At 43.7% G+C, this 16,328-nt stretch overlaps 1 protein-coding gene across 10 annotated transcripts in view; it reads right to left on the reverse strand.

Moving 5' to 3' along the window:
• Positions 1-16,328, reverse strand: part of ITSN1 (intersectin 1) — a 1,522,922-nt gene that overhangs the window by 914,743 nt on the left and 591,851 nt on the right. For all 10 annotated transcript variants that reach the window (XM_078656938.1, XM_078656936.1, XM_078656937.1 and 7 more), the window contains one exon: positions 11,467-11,579. In XM_078656938.1, coding sequence (XP_078513064.1) covers positions 11,467-11,579 — 113 coding nt within the window. The remainder of the gene's footprint in view (positions 1-11,466; positions 11,580-16,328) is intronic.

The following is a 16,328-nucleotide window of genomic DNA, read 5'->3' on the forward strand; positions in this document are numbered from 1 at the left end:
TACTTCATTAACTTCGATGATTCCTCTGAGGGCTTCAGCGAATCAAAGACACAGCCATCATCAAAAACCTTTAAAGATAAAGCTAAGGAACTTTTGAGACAACTGAAAGAAACATATCTGATTTCTCCATGGATTGAATTTTGGGTGGGTTTTGGTGCATTTATCCTCATACTTTGGCTCATCATGGTACTTACTTTGGGACGCTTCATTGAGGGAAAATATGCTAAAATGGACACAGCAAGTCAGAAAATCAACTTGATCCTCAAACCACACACATCTTCACACGTCGAGAAAAGAGAACTTTCTTCAGCCAACTTCACAGCCAATCCGATACCTGGTGGGGTAGCCTCGGACAACACTGACTATGAAATTTATGGTCCGGTCGAGATCCTGAAATATCCACACCAAATTAAGATCTCATTGAGTGACTTTGCAAAACCAAACTCATTTGCTGATGATTGGGACTTCGAAAGCATTAATAACATGATGTCTGACTTAGTAATGTCTGCTAAATTTACCAAACATGATTATTTGCAGGGTTCTACAAATTATGACAGTATGTATTGCTATAACCACTATGGTAACCACTTTTTACATAGATCTGCACAACCTAGAAATGTTTTAAATTATAATCAATGGGAACATTGTGCAACACCTCCAAAAGGGAGCTCAAGAACCGTTTACGACAAATATTCATATTTTTTAGGTTTTAACACAAGTAATGCTGAAGCATTTTATTTGAAATTGTCAAACAAGACAGGAACCAAAACCATGATAACCAACACAAAATTGTTATATTCAGACTCATTTTTTGAACAAATGAATACTTTTGGATTTGATTATTGGGACAAAAATGTTGAATTGAAAAGTGTTTGGGGTACAAAAGAATGGCAAGTACAGGGTATAGAAGCTTTGTTTAGAGCCTGCATGATCCCAGAACAAATGATATTTTTAAATGACACTGTTCAACAGACCACCTGTCTTGGCTTAGCCAAAATCAAAGATTTAAATAAACCGTCTATTCCAAAGCCAATAATGTTTAGCAATAACTCTGATACAGATGAGGAGATAGACGTAAACCAAATATTAAACCAAAACAGAACACATCCTGATTGGAAACAGTGGTTGATCTGGCCCACAGATACTAATAACTGTCAAGACAGATTCCTGAACAAAACACAGGGGTTCAAAATGACCAGGCCAGACCCTAGATATCCTCAAAGACATCACCCAGGGATAATAACCACCTACAGTGTGGGCAAACTATGCCTTCAATGGCTACAAACTTCCACACTGGCAGAAATTAAGCAACACCTAACTTTACTTACTGATGGTGCTGACTTGCGTGATTTCACTTTGGGACCACGCAAACAGCGTCAAAAGCGTTTCATAGCAGCCTCTGTATATGCAGCATACAATGAGGCCTGGAAGGTTACTCAAATTGAAACAGCAGAGAGAATACGGGAAATTGACCGTATTAATTTGGAAAAATCACTTTCTGTAGTGGACAATGGGTTAATGACTCTGTCCTCCAGAATTTTTTCTTTGGACAGCATTGTGTCGTCAGCAATCGATATATTATCGCAAGACTTACTGCTATTACAACACGGTCAGTCACAATTGCGTTCTATTGTACAGCTTGGCTGGACGTTACAAAATCTTCGTTCAGGCTATGTGCCTTGGCGTTTAATTAACACAACGTCACTATTCCAAATCTTTAACCTTACTGATAGACAAATCAGTATGGCGCAAAAGGGTGCTGATTATACAATCTTGAGCATTGAAAAACTAGAAAGATTACCAATGACAATGTCAGAACGACCTGTCAATGAATGGATAATACATGGGATAATAAATATTCCAATCTCAACCTTCAGGTTTCAATACTGCCAAAAATATATACAGGCTGGCATGTACGAGAAATTGGGAAAGGGGTACCTTAAAACAACATGGAACCTGCCCTATTCACATGCATGTGTCATTAATAAAGGACAGAAAGTGTCTCTTAGTGGCAACAATTGTGCGATGTCACTGAGTGGCACACTTCTGTGTAACGGAATTAGTTTGCATGGAGCCTGTGAAGGGAATTCATACAACCATTCATGTCACCAGCAAGGCGCACCTGCAACAGAAATAGAACCATTCTTTCAAAGACTCTATAATGGGAGTTACATTCTTATTGTAGACCGCAGATGTTGTAGTCTTATGCCCGGGACTCCTTATCTAGTAACTACTACTGCGAAGGTCAAGTGCTGTGGACGCACATTGTTCCCCAGCTCCTTCCCAGACAGGGAGGCAAGGGCATGGCCCGATTTGAAAATTACTTCTATTCGAATAGATACTTTAAGCAGAATGAATACAGTCCTTCTTCAGACGCCTACCAGGCTCTCGTCATCAAAAGAAACGTATGATCTACAAGTCGCAAGGACGACTGCAGAGATACATACATTATTATCAACTAATTCCCCCGTACATTTCGCGGAAATCCTGAATGAAATCTTAAATATTTCTGATACCAATGGGGTCTCAAAGGTATTTAAGACAGTATTTTCAATGGCGTTAACACCATTCAAAGCCATACTGGGTATTTTTCCAGATTTCGTCCATTCGATTTTTGGCGGACTTCCCCTGATCCTGGGACTAATTGCAGGAATCCTATTCTTAGTCCTTATTTTTCGTTATGGCAACCCATGTCACAGACAAAACTCTTGCGACAAGGGAAGAAACAATCCTAGCCATTGGATACCGGGACCGGATATCAAAAATCCTGGGACTCTCCCGGCTTAGAGACCTGAACATGACTTGGTTTCTATCATTTCGACCAATGTGGCAAAGATGTGTTTTACCTGTATTGAGGTGTCTGCTATGCGGAGAAGAATGCGTGTTAGACACCTGTCTGACGCTACAATCGGATGCGCCGATGGATGCAGAAACATTGTTGAGCCCGATCAAGGTTCATGCTTTGTGCTGCCCTCAAAGGCTACCAATCCTGATGACGGCATTCGTGGAAGCTTCACCACTACGATTGATGGGTAGTGAAGTTCAAGATGAAAGCAGCATCGAACAGGTACGACCTTCTGTCAGTAATGCAAATCAGAATGTCAATGGAGACAATCATGCGCAAGAATGCATGATTACACCTATTTCCGAGTTAGTGGAACTTTCCCAGGAAGCTGTTGACAGTTTTTTCGAAAGCCTAAATGATATGATGTTCTCACCCGAACAGAAATAGAGACTTTTGAGCAAGCTCCCACACGGCGTTCCCTGAATTCGGCCTTCAACTTTAAAAATAAAGTCACATGAACATTTTCGCTCCAGTTCACGGACAGCAGTTTTTCCAGCAGCCCCAAATATTTTTGCATATTTTTCGGGACACTATCTTCTGCTTAAAGTAAGAACTATTCTTAGAGAACTAAGGTTTCTAAATTTTAGATAGCTTATAGACATTAGCTGCCCGCTGGCATGTTCATAGATATTTTATTCTGTGATGGAATGGTCTCGAAACTTTTTTCTGTAAGAAACCATTTCATGTGTAATTCTCATATACCAAATAAGCAATAATGTATACAAATGCGATTACTTTGGCATTTTTCTACAGCTTGAGTGCATACCATATATATATGTCTGCAATTTTTCAGTATATTTGAAAATTTCAAAATGCATTTATGTATTTTGGGGTGGTAAGGTATACACACTACTCTATAGTATGTTGTACTATGTTATACTATGCCTAGATTAGTAAATATGTCCATAGTTAGCGTGGAGTGGGTGTCATGTATTCCTATAGGTCCTGAATCGATCCCCCTATTCCTGACCCTATTCTAGTTAAACAAACCAACAAGTTAACTAGCAGTCAGCCCATGAGGCAGAAAACCCCCATGATGCAGATACCGTTATCTGACGCAGTCACACTACGGCACAGGAACGTGTTATCTGATTAGGTCATAACGCTTGCGATCTAATTAGACAAGCGATATTCCTCCAGCCCCTGATAAGGCATACGGAGTTCTCATAACAAATCAAACCTATGACAACCTGGGCAAAACCCTGCGGCCATTGTTTTGATTTCACCGAGAACTTTAGTAAAAGAATGTGCTAACGAGCAAGTCGTACGACATCTTTATTGACGTATCTATGTCCATCCTTACGTCAATCTCGGCACCTTAAAGGTATAAATATTACCGATCTTGCCATATGCAAACACACGCGTGGTGACGAGACGGAGCAGCCATACTTGCCGAAGCGAAGAGCAGAGCAGACCCCGCTGGCGCAGCCCCGCCTTTCTGACGCGCTGAGAGACGCGCTGCTTTCTCCTGCCGAGAATCCAGCACCGGCGTTTCTGGGTAGCCCTCGCAGGCAACCTGGAATATCGAGACCAGAGAGAGATACCATTCCTCATTCATCCTAAATTCCAGGTACAGAACTGAATAACCCCTCACAGAGAATTCTTTAGTTATTCACTTGGCAAAAACCAACTTAACTTAAACTGTAACTATCTATTCCCGCCCACGTATTAGAATTAGGTCAGGTACACGGGGTAGGCGTATCTAGAAACACCAGTTGAGTACGTTTAGTCAAATGTATGTGTGTATATAATATATTTTATTCATTTTAAAACATCTTATGGCTTAGAAACCATATCAATGTTTTTACAGTATTATTTTATACTATTGCTTTTAATGTATGCACTTTACTTAGCTATAAGTATTGCAATAATATCGATCCATTTCTCTTGTATGAGAAAAGAGACTGATCAATAAATAACACCTTTTTATTGAACACGCCCGTCTCTTCCTTTTCTCTACATTCTGATGAGACTAAGAATGCACGTACTGACTGAGTAAAATAATTTGCCTTTTGTTCACACGACTCTCGAGATTGACTCTTGATTAGGGGAGAGCAAAGTTGTCATGTTCTATGGTTGTCAGAAACTAAATCCCTTCTTGTCTAATCAGGGAAGTTAATTCCTCCTTGAACATTCGAGAAAGTTTCTAGTGAACTCTGAGCTAAGCTGGCAAACCCAAAACTTTAAGTCTAGTATCGACAGTAGTAGACCTAGTTAACGTCTGGCCTAGGCCTTTACTGCTGTAGGTATTATTCCAATGCGCAGATCCAATGCGCAGAGCCTATTGGGAAGATAGGAACTACACTACAGCCTGAAGTAATGACCTTTCAGCCTTGAAGAAAGGAGGAAACCCCGCCCTCTTAAAGCTTACAAATGACTTTGAGGAAGTTAACTACATCTGCTTGCCTTGTGGCGCAAGAGAGCAGGAAGAGAGTTGCTGAGTCGAGTTTCTGGCATTTCCACTGACTCTTCTCCTATATTAATTGACCAGCTGATTCTGCTCCTATTGAGATCATATCTTGTAGGGTGGTTACTGGCAAAAGGAAAAAAACTCTTGAGGAGCCATGAAAACGACAAAATTAACAGTGATCCCTTGAAGGAGGCAGCAACTGAAGTTCAAAGGAGCAATTGTTACTTTACTGACCCTAAATCTATACAGCACCAACTCCACCTGATCTCTGAAAAGGTGCATCCTATCAAAAAAAAAAGTCCATTAGGGTAGCTTGGACATCAGCAGAAAACTTTGATGTGCAAAGCCAAGCAAGTCTGCGGAGTGAGAAAGAGGTACCAAAAACTCTGGCTATGGGGTCTACGATACACAGTCTCAATTTTGTTATGTGGTGTGTTGCATTCTGTCTATCCTGGACCACCCTCTTCTCTTCTGGTACAAGAGGCGCCACCATCTGAGCCAAATTCTATAAGGCATGGATGCAGCAAGCTACAAGCCAGTTCACATTCAGGGACTTAAAGCCGTGCTCCTTGCAGAGATGGTCTTTACCACCAGGTCCCCAAGCACTTGGACCCTCGGGAAGGGTCTTGCCAACTACTCTGGTGACCATGATGCATATATGACCAGGCTTTCAGACAAAAGGTGAGACAAGGGAAATAAGATGATCTCCCGGAGCAGGATGGTAGCGAAGAGCTACCTGCCTACAACCACCAGAGCAGAGTTGGCTCTCCTATTGCCAAGACTGGATCTAGGACAGCTTCATTGAAAGACATCAAAGGTTCTGCTGTACTGAACTGCCAAGAGGAGTACTTCATTAAGTATAATAGACTTGAACTCCAATGTTATGGAGGGCGTCAATTCCAGCATCTCAGCTCCCTTTCACGGAGTGAAAAGATATCACGTCTGGCTTGGGATGTCCAGCTGTAAAGTAATTTCCATCTCCATGGAAGTGTCCAGCCTATGTGCAAATAATAAGCCTAGAAATTACTGTCCTTGACAACAGGGACCATCATTGCATAAAGCATACAAGTATAAAGATCAGAGTCAGTCTTTCTCCTCCTGTAATCTCTGTGCTTCTTTTCTTGACCTTTGTTGTGGTGCAACTTTAGGGACTGCCACAGACTGTGCATGGTCCCAGGAATGGAGCGGCTATCAGCAGAGGTAGGGTTGCTGTGAAGCAGGTAGATGCGGCACAGCACATCGAAGTGCCATGTTGCAGGAAGGCTGAGCCGTCCAGGTGGGAGGGAGGCAACAGTGTAGGGGGACAACGGCTTTACCATAGGGATGTAGTACCGCACCAGGTGTTCAAAAGGAGCAGAGTGGTGTGATCCACTGGTGAAAATAGAAAACATGGCAATTAGAAATGCTGGCGGATCCAAGCCTGGAATTGGGAACTTTGGAAAAGCTGGATCTGGTAACTCTGTGGTGGGCTATAGTGCCAAAGGGTCGGTAAAGGGCTAAGCTGGCGATCAATGTGTTTCCAGGGCCAGGTCCAGTGGTGCCATGGGAAAGAGCTGCTTAGTGTGGGGCCAGAGGGCTCCACCGCAACCAACTCCGGATCAGAAGACGAAGATCCTGAAGGAGTCGGAGGGTGCCGGGGTGACGTTCTTTTGGCATATTTCGTGTATTTCCCGTGCTTGCATTTCTTACCACCTGAGGAATTAATGAGGGTGATCTTGAGCGAGGTCAAGAACAACATCCACTAAATTTCTTGTCCCAGGCCATGAAGAACTTTGCCTCTCGCTCTTCGATGGCCTTTGGATGCATGGTCTGACAGGATTCACAGGAACAGGACTTGCAGTCTGATCCAAGACACCATCTTTAAAGTTCATGGTTCTTGAGAAGGCACAGGCTAAATCTGCTGGGATGGAGGACTGTGTTAAAATCATCCCATAGCGGATTGTCAATGTGAGATGTCAAGTAGAGGTCGTAGTGTATAGTTAGTCAGGACTTGCAGCGGTGGACTAAATTAAGACCTTGTTTGGCCCGAGGCAGGAGGCAGATCTCTTCAGTTATACCACGTCTGATCAGATGGTAAAAAGTGGTTTATTGCTGTGGACTGGTACAGCACAGGGTGATGTATATGACCCTTAGCAATTTTGTCTTATGGGAGTGTAAGACTGTCAAGCAGTAAAGGGAATTATTATGCAGCCTGTATGAACTACAATCGACTGACAGTGTTATGATATTTGTTTTAGTGTGGGATATACCTCGCATTGTATTGTAATTGGATTTATATATAACTTACTATCCATGATACAGTGCTGTAGTGATGTATGCCCGGTAGCACACTACTCCAGTACCCAGGGTTTGCGTTTTTTTGTGTGGCTATTGTTTGGTATTGGAATTAGTCTTGAGTTCTAAAGAAGACCATTCCATGGCTTTACTCCAGTTTCAATGTCATAGTTTAAATAAGTAGGAGTGAGGTGTAGACCAAATGTAAACAAAAACATAATTAGACTTAGAACAAGACTGTCATGAATAGCAGACACGGTCAATGGTATCCATCTAGTGATTTCAGATTCACCCAATTCATTGCCTAACATTGAATCACACCATAGTAGCACAAAAACTAACCTTGCACATACAGACCCTCCAACCTTAACCTTTAATTAAAAATTCTTTATTCTCTTCAGGCAGCATGAAGCACTTCACCATCTGCTAAATTCCAGAATTGGCTATACTAGTGCTACAAGAACTACTGCCTCATCTCTATGCTCCTCTTTCCCGTAAAAGTAATTGGGAAGACCATCAACCACCATTGCACTGAAGACCTGGAGAGCAATTATCTGTTGGACACCTCCAAAACCTGCTTCCGCTCCAACCACAGCACAGAGACCTCCCTGATCACCGACACCGATGACATCAGGACCCTCTTCAAACGTGGAGAGACAGCAGCCCCGATACTCCTCGACCTCTCAGCGGCGTTCCAACACCATATCCCACAACACCCTTATCAAGAGACGCCACCACATTGGGATCCAGGGAGACTCCCTCAAATGGATTGCATCCTCCCTCACAGGACGAACCCAAAGAATCTGCCTCCCAGCCTTCATTTCGGAACCCAAGAGCATCATCTGCGGTGTCCCTCAAGGCTCATAACTCGGTCCCACCCTGTTCAACACAAACATGATGCCCCTGGCCAACATGATCAGAACCAATGGCCTCAACATCATATCCTAAGCAGACGACAACCAGCTCATCATCTTGCTCTCAGAAGACACCTCCACCACTAAGACCAACTTCCAAAACTGCATTACGAGCGTCGCCGACTGGATGAAGGCGAACTGCCTGAAACTCACCACAAACACAACAGAAGTGCTGATTTTTAGAAACCCCACCTCCCTGTGGAATGACACCTGGTGCCCCACCCTCCCAACTTGGACCCGCACCGACAGACCACGCCGACAACCTCAGCATCATCCTGGACAGCAAGCTCATCATGGAACGGCAGATCAACGCAGTCTCCTACATGTGCTTGCACAACCTTTGCATGCTCTGAAAGATCTTCAAATGGCGCCAAATCTACACCAGGAAAGCAGTCACTCAAGCCCTAAGCACAAGCCAGCTGGATTACGGCAACGCCCTTTACACAGGACACACCGCTCAACTACTGAAGCAACTCCATACAATACAGAACTCATTTGGCAGACTCTTACTCTACCTCCCCAAATGAATCCACCTCACCCCGCCCCAACTCGGGAACCTGATCTGGCTCCCCATCCAGGAAAGATGCCACTTGAAGATGCTTATACATGCCTACAAGGCCCTCCACAACCAAGTGCAGCATACATCAGTCACCGCCTGCACTTCCTCCAATCCTCCAGACACCTTATCCACTTCCCTTAGCCACACTCCCCACATCAGTCGAAGCAACAGTGGAGAACGCTCATACTCCTACCTTGACGCCAGGTCCTGGAATGACCTTCCCCTGCACCTCGAAGCATCGCCTCTCTTGCTGAATTCGAGAAAAGGACTCAAGACTTAGCTCTTCCCTATCTGAAACCCAGCACCTGGATACCCTCACAGGTGATTAACCGTGCACTAAAAGCCCACGTTGATTTAATGATCCAAAAAAACAAAAACACATAAAGAAGAAAATACACTACTATGATAAACCAGAGGTTCCACTACCCTTTGCCTATTCCCCTGAGTAAGTGGGATGCACAGTAATCTTTTTCCCCACCACAACCATTTAGCTCAGAGCAGCACTTCCTCCTTAGAAAATATGATACCCACGCTACCTTATCTCTCTTAGCCTTATTTGTAATCACATATGCATTTTTCCAGAAAATCCACCCCCCCCCCCCATGTTCTTGGCTTTCTAATGAGATTTCTGTGAGCTGATTGATGTCTAGTTGGCTCAAACTGTTTACACTGTAAATGCACTATTGGGCACATCTTTTCATTTGTTTGCATCACATTCTGATGCTCTACCTGTAACTTGGATGTGAGTACAGACACAGCTTGAAAGATCTTTCTTTAGTTTATACTTTGCATCTTTGAATGTATATAGAAAGCCATTTGTAAACCAATAAAATGTTTTTTTTAAACAATCCTGACTGTCTGAAAAGAAAGAACGCCTGAAACAGTTGAATTGTTTTTATTGTTTTACACTTGTTTGATGGGCTGGGCGTTTCATGAGGGGGACATAATATGTCTAGAGGGGCATTTGACAGAGCCCAAGACATACAGCCCAAATAGCCTACTTCTGAAAGTTTATTTGGTGTACGCAAGAGATCAATTAAATATATATTAAGTTCTTCATAGTAATTCATTTGTAGTTCTAGAAGGTCTTCACACAACTATAATGCATCAATCTCACTTTTGGTCCATGCAACCCTTTTCTCCGATCACATTTATTCCGCCAAGTACAGAAACCAACGATTAGGATTTGAAATAGGTCTCACTGTTCCAAACTTAAAAAACACAGATCTAAAAAGAATATATTTTTTTTAAAAACGCAGATAGAAAAACTAAAATAAAACTAGTGCCTCAGTCATCAGAAACCTTTTAATAAAGTCATAGACGCAACAAAATAGCTCAATGAATAATTTGCAGCAGTGTGTTCCGTGCACACCATGACAACGGAAGGCACTGAGATTGCAATGATGGAATGAACAAAGAAATGATAATGGCCATATGGCCCGTAAACTGGTTTCAAACTGTGTGATCATAGGCAAATATTTTATTTTACAGTGTTGCCTTTTTCTTCATGCTCACATGAGTGCACGTGCAAATATGTGAGTTAAGCATTTCTACTGCACAAAACAAAACACTTTTCTTTGATTAAATAGACTAAACGTTTGCTTTATTTGTAATAAAAATCTAGCTCACATATAGGGTACACATGATCCCGGACTTGCACCCCAGTTTACCAATAGCATTGCCATAAGGGCAGAGACAGGAGTGTTTCTCAGTTAATGTGTAAATGCTCATAAAAAAAAAAATAGAACACTAAGCAACATAACATCTAGAAGGTTTACAAATACAGAAAGTAACTGGTGTAGAAAACTATACACTTAAGTTGTGAGGCATTAGAAAATATTAGCAGATATCTTTGTAAATCATTAGGAATGTGTTAATGTTCTAATGGAATGGTGAAAGAAAATGAGACAGATTTAAAAATATGCTCTCCCTCAAAGATCTGTGAGGTTTGTAGTTGGTGAAAAGGGGAACACCTTAAACCATTAGCCCCAAAATCCTTAAATGCATCCAGAGGATTATTATGGAATAGAACAGCCTCCCCCCATTCACCAAAACCCCTAATGAAATAGAAAATTATAATGACAACGGAAATTCTGCGTTTTCCGATAAACGACGAGGGGTCGGTGAGATTCAAGCTGCTTAACTGTCCCATACCTACTTCTGCATTATAAAACAAAATCACAAAATGCTTCAGAATACACGAAAAACATTCTCCAGTACATAAACTAAACTAAAAATAATGTTAATAAAAAACTCTGAAGTAGTCTGCCATATGAATATTCTTGGTTTTTTGCTGTCAGGTTCATCCTCAGGTAGCAAAAGCAATTTTGGCTGTAAAATGATATTGATTTCTAAGCAAGACACCGGCAGCTTTAATAACACTCATTATGTCGATCTCATGAAAGAACATTTCTAACTGTTAAAGCGTAGAGTTCATGTTTCCACTCAAATACTTGCAACTCACCATGGGATTTCTTGTCCAGATGCTGCTGCTCTTCTTCCGTGGGTTCCTCCGGTAACCTTTGGTCTACAGACACTGTACTTGTAACGGAAGCCCCACTTCCAGAACGCACTCTTCTACAATTAAAATTAACCAGTATTCTTTTTTTAAATTAAGAACAACGTGGAAAACAGTTGTGCACCCTTTATATTTATGAAGAAGCGGCTATACTCCAGCTGCAATTTTTTTTTGGGGGGGGGGAGGAAGACAAGAGGCATTTTGGAGGATTCACATTTGGATCATTCGTGATTTGGATACATTCAGAAAACAATATGTACTTGAATAATACATCCTGCCCAAATTGTTAATGACAAAAGCCCAGAACACCCACTTCCCTGTCCACATCTCTTTATCAGGGTTTTTTTTATATTTTACTAGCGACCATTAACACCAGAACAGCTTATTATTGATAAAATTGACAATCATATTAGTAGATCACAAACATGTTTGTCGTCGAACTCGGTATATTTAAAATATATATATATATATAGTACACAAATGAACGCCAGGCCCACTAGCTGATACTCCTTATATTACATTGGAACAGACCCTGCAGATCTAAAAGTCTTGATATTTCTTTATTACTAAATTAAAATAAATTATTTTAACATCTATTGTAAAGTATTGTATACAAAAACGAAAAACATTTTGCTTAACTATCGTACAACTTACTTACCATTTCTCTGAGGCATCATTTAACCCCTTCCATGCTGCCGACGGCAGCACTACCTCGCTGGTGCTGCCGTCGGCCACTGGCCGACACGGCCCCGCCCGTTTTGAGGAAGTGCAGCACTTCCGCAAAATCGGCGGCGCAGCCAACGGGTTAATAAACGGTGTTCAATACATGCTGATATATTTTTTTTTAAAGATAAATAGTCGTGTATCTGTGCAAAACAGTTATGGACAACGTGGCAATAAATTAGTAACTCGAGTCTTAAAAGAAAGTCACAAAAGCACACCTGCAGGTAGGAGTTCTTGTATTTTGCAGATTTATGACTGATAAAAAATTTAAGTTTATAGAAGCAGCGTTGGAAACCGTACTCCTAACAAACTTTTTTTGCACGAGCAAACTAACTCATGTATATATGTTCAGGCAAAATCTGTTGAGAGATTGAAAAATCACTTTTGCACATTTACCTACTTGTAGCCAAGCGGAAGGTATCAGCTCCACGCACCAGTTAAGCAGCGCATCAGTTTCCCAGCCTCCCGAGCCCACCTCTCGCCGCACCCGCTTCGCGGGTGCCGCTTCGCCGGTGGGTGCTGGTAGAGGCACCTTCGTGTAGGATTGAGGCGAGGATACCGGCAGCAAGACTCCAAGGCGGTAAGGGGCGCGAGGGACCAGCGGGGCTGCGAGCGTGCGGGGACTTCATTTCCCAGAAGTCCCTGCAAGACCAAGGAAGAGCTTCCGGTCCGCTCTCCCTGCTGGCCCGCCCCCCGCCCACCTGAGCCAGCTAAAAGCGTCTCTCTCTCTCCACCTCGTGGGACATTTACCTACTTGTAGCCAAGCGGAAGGTATCAGCTCCACGCACCAGTCAAGCAGCGCATCAGTTTCCCAGCCTCCCGAGCCCACCTCTCGCCGCACCCGCTTCGCGGGTGCCGCTTCGCCGGTGGGTGCTGGTAGAGGCACCTTCGTGTAGGATTGAGGCGAGGATACCGGCAGCAAGACTCCAAGGCGGTAAGGGGCGCGAGGGACCAGCGGGGCTGCGAGCGTGCGGGGACTTCATTTCCCAGAAGTCCCTGCAAGACCAAGGAAGAGCTTCCGGTCCGCTCTCCCTGCTGGCCCGCCCCCCGCCCACCTGAGCCAGCTAAAAGCGTCTCTCTCTCTCCACCTCGTGGGACATTTACCTACTTGTAGCCAAGCGGAAGGTATCAGCTCCACGCACCAGTCAAGCAGCGCATCAGTTTCCCAGCCTCCCGAGCCCACCTCTCGCCGCACCCGCTTCGCGGGTGCCGCTTCGCCGGTGGGTGCTGGTAGAGGCACCTTCGTGTAGGATTGAGGCGAGGATACCGGCAGCAAGACTCCAAGGCGGTAAGGGGCGCGAGGGACCAGCGGGGCTGCGAGCGTGCGGGGACTTCATTTCCCAGAAGTCCCTGCAAGACCAAGGAAGAGCTTCCGGTCCGCTCTCCCTGCTGGCCCGCCCCCCGCCCTTTTGCACCTCCTACAAAACAACACTTCCCTCCCGCAGCGCGGGACGCAGCTCGGGCGAAGACAGGGCAAAGACAGGGCCGTTTGAGGCCGTTCGAGGACGGCAGAGGACGGCCCGGGCCCTGTCACCCTGCACCCCACGACAACCCCTCTGGGCCCCCTTGAATTATTTAACGTACATTATTGGGGATCAGGATGCGTCCCAAAACAAGAAGCACGTCCAAGAAAGCAACACTGGTGACGCAAGTGACCGGCCCTATAGACCTGTTTATATCCAGGGTAAATGACACCATTGACAAAAGCATCATCTTACTGGAGAAAAGAGTCTCCTTAGACCTCATACAGGCAAAACGATCTTCGCTCGGCTCAATTGCTACCGCAAATTCTCCTGTCCATCAGGGGGCAAACAATAATAATTGCTCCTTACCCCTGCCACTAACCATCGTTCCAATGGTGACTGTTCCAAACTCAGTAGACTTATCCGTAACCCAATCGGACTCCGATCAATCATATGTTGATCTCGACGCAACTCCTGATCTAGAAGCTTGCCAATCACCGGATGAGAAATTAGTCCAAAGTCCCATTTGTAATTCCTTACCACCTGAGCCAGAAACGTATGTAGAACCAACAAAAACAAAGGAAATCATCACTACTTTCTCAAAGGAAATGCCAATCATCAAGGGAAAATCAAAAATAAAGAACCATAATTTAATTACTCCTACCCCAAATCCCTCGGCAGGTATCCCCTGTTGGGTGGAAAACATGGTTATGGATCTAAAATCTGACCTTGAAGCTAAAATTACAGCACAGATCAAACCACTCATATCAAAGCTGGACAGACTTACGTCATTAATTAACACTAAATGCAGTTGTAAATTAAGTAGAAACGGTCCTGCCCCAACACAGGGAGCAAAGGAAACACCTCAAAAATCACCTAGCACCAAACAAATAACAGGTAAAACAGTTAATCCCAATATTTCACAAATTAAAAAAGCGGCAGAAACACTTCCTTTAGCAAAAAAAGGGAGCAATTTGGAAGTCTCCCAAAATACTCCGGAGGTGGTAGTTCTTCCTTCTGCCACACAAACAGGTTTAGTAGGTCAATTAAAAACAAATAATAGACAAGCAAAAGGGAATCTCACTATCCCACCAGAGACCCCCTCTCAGGAAAATCCATCAGATCTGAAGACAAAGCAACCTCGGCCCAAAATTATTAACTTACCCCCGGAAGCCTCTCCCCTCGTGGTGGTGCTAACAGCGGTGCCCCCACTGAAGGAGGGTACGAGAGAAACTTTTGCAGAGCTGAGGAACAAATGTGCCCAATGGCTCCAACTCCACAGACCATTACCCGCACATATTAGGGGTGACATCTTCTCTGTACGTAGAGGAGACTGGGTTGGTAGAACCCCGAAGGCAATAGCGGGGGATGTCATCAGTATCAAATTCAGGGAGATCGGGGCGTCAAATTATATCTGTAACTCGCCCAATAGAGGTCCTGCTACAAAAATAAATCCCCTTCCCTTGTCTTATTTTTTATCTTCACCTTCAAGGCAGAATTTTCCCTTTTATGCATATCCACCAAACCCCGGCCCTGCAAATCCCCCTGAAAATAACATATATCATCCCCAACACTACTTAGATAGGCCTAATTTCCCACAAAACTTACAACATTCAGTTTTTCAGTGGCAATCACCGGCCTTATTTTCCCAATTCGCACACCATGCAACCCAACACCCCATCAACCTACCACAATATTCACATCACACCTCCCAACAAGGGTGGCAACCTCACCAACCTCAGCAAACAACGCATTTTAGTATCCATCCTTGGCAACAGCCGCGGCAAGGATGGCTTCCCCCATTCAACCCACTAGGCCCAAATCATCATGGCAGAAATAGGGACGAATGGAGAGGCCAGGACCACCGGACAAAGTGCAACGATTCCACACGTTGGGATAGCTGGAATGGCCCCCAATTAGAAAATAGATACAGCCCCCTGGAATGTGTTGATTGACTACCACAATCACAACCTCAGGAAGACTCCCAACCTCAAACAGAAAGCCCGTTAGTCTCCCCAGTCTCAGAGACTCTACCAGTTCCTGAGATCCGAAATGAATTAAAAAGCACAAAAAGCTCAAGGGATAGCGTAATAATCCTGAGCTTGATCTCGTGGAACACTGCGGGATTAAAGACAAAAATAGAGGATGGGACAATCCTGTATCATACGCTTAATCACCAAGTACTATGCTTACAGGAGACATGGTCCCTACAAGAATACCACCTGCAAGGATTTAAAACGTACTCGTCCCTTGCGCAGTCGGGACATACAGGTAGACCAAAGGGAGGTCTCTGTATTTTTATAGCCAACACTATCCAAAACGTTAAAATAAAGGTTATCGAATTGGCACAAAATTTGCAGATCCTTGGTCTTTACTTCCAGAAAAGAGAGTCGATGATTATTATCAATTTTTATAACAATCTGGATGAATTGGACTTCGAGAAAGTCTTGGCCCACCTTCACGAGAAACTAATTAATTTAAGAATGAAACAAAGAGAAGGAGCCCCGGTAAACATATTATGGGCAGGCGATTTCAACCTACACGCCTGTACCAAACCAAAAAGAAAATGTCCCGGCATGGTGACGGAAGAAGGCCTCTTACTCACTCATTTTTCCCATAATA

This window comes from Lissotriton helveticus, chromosome 8 (genome assembly GCF_964261635.1).
Source record: "Lissotriton helveticus chromosome 8, aLisHel1.1, whole genome shotgun sequence".
Classification (NCBI taxonomy): domain Eukaryota; kingdom Metazoa; phylum Chordata; class Amphibia; order Caudata; family Salamandridae; genus Lissotriton; species Lissotriton helveticus.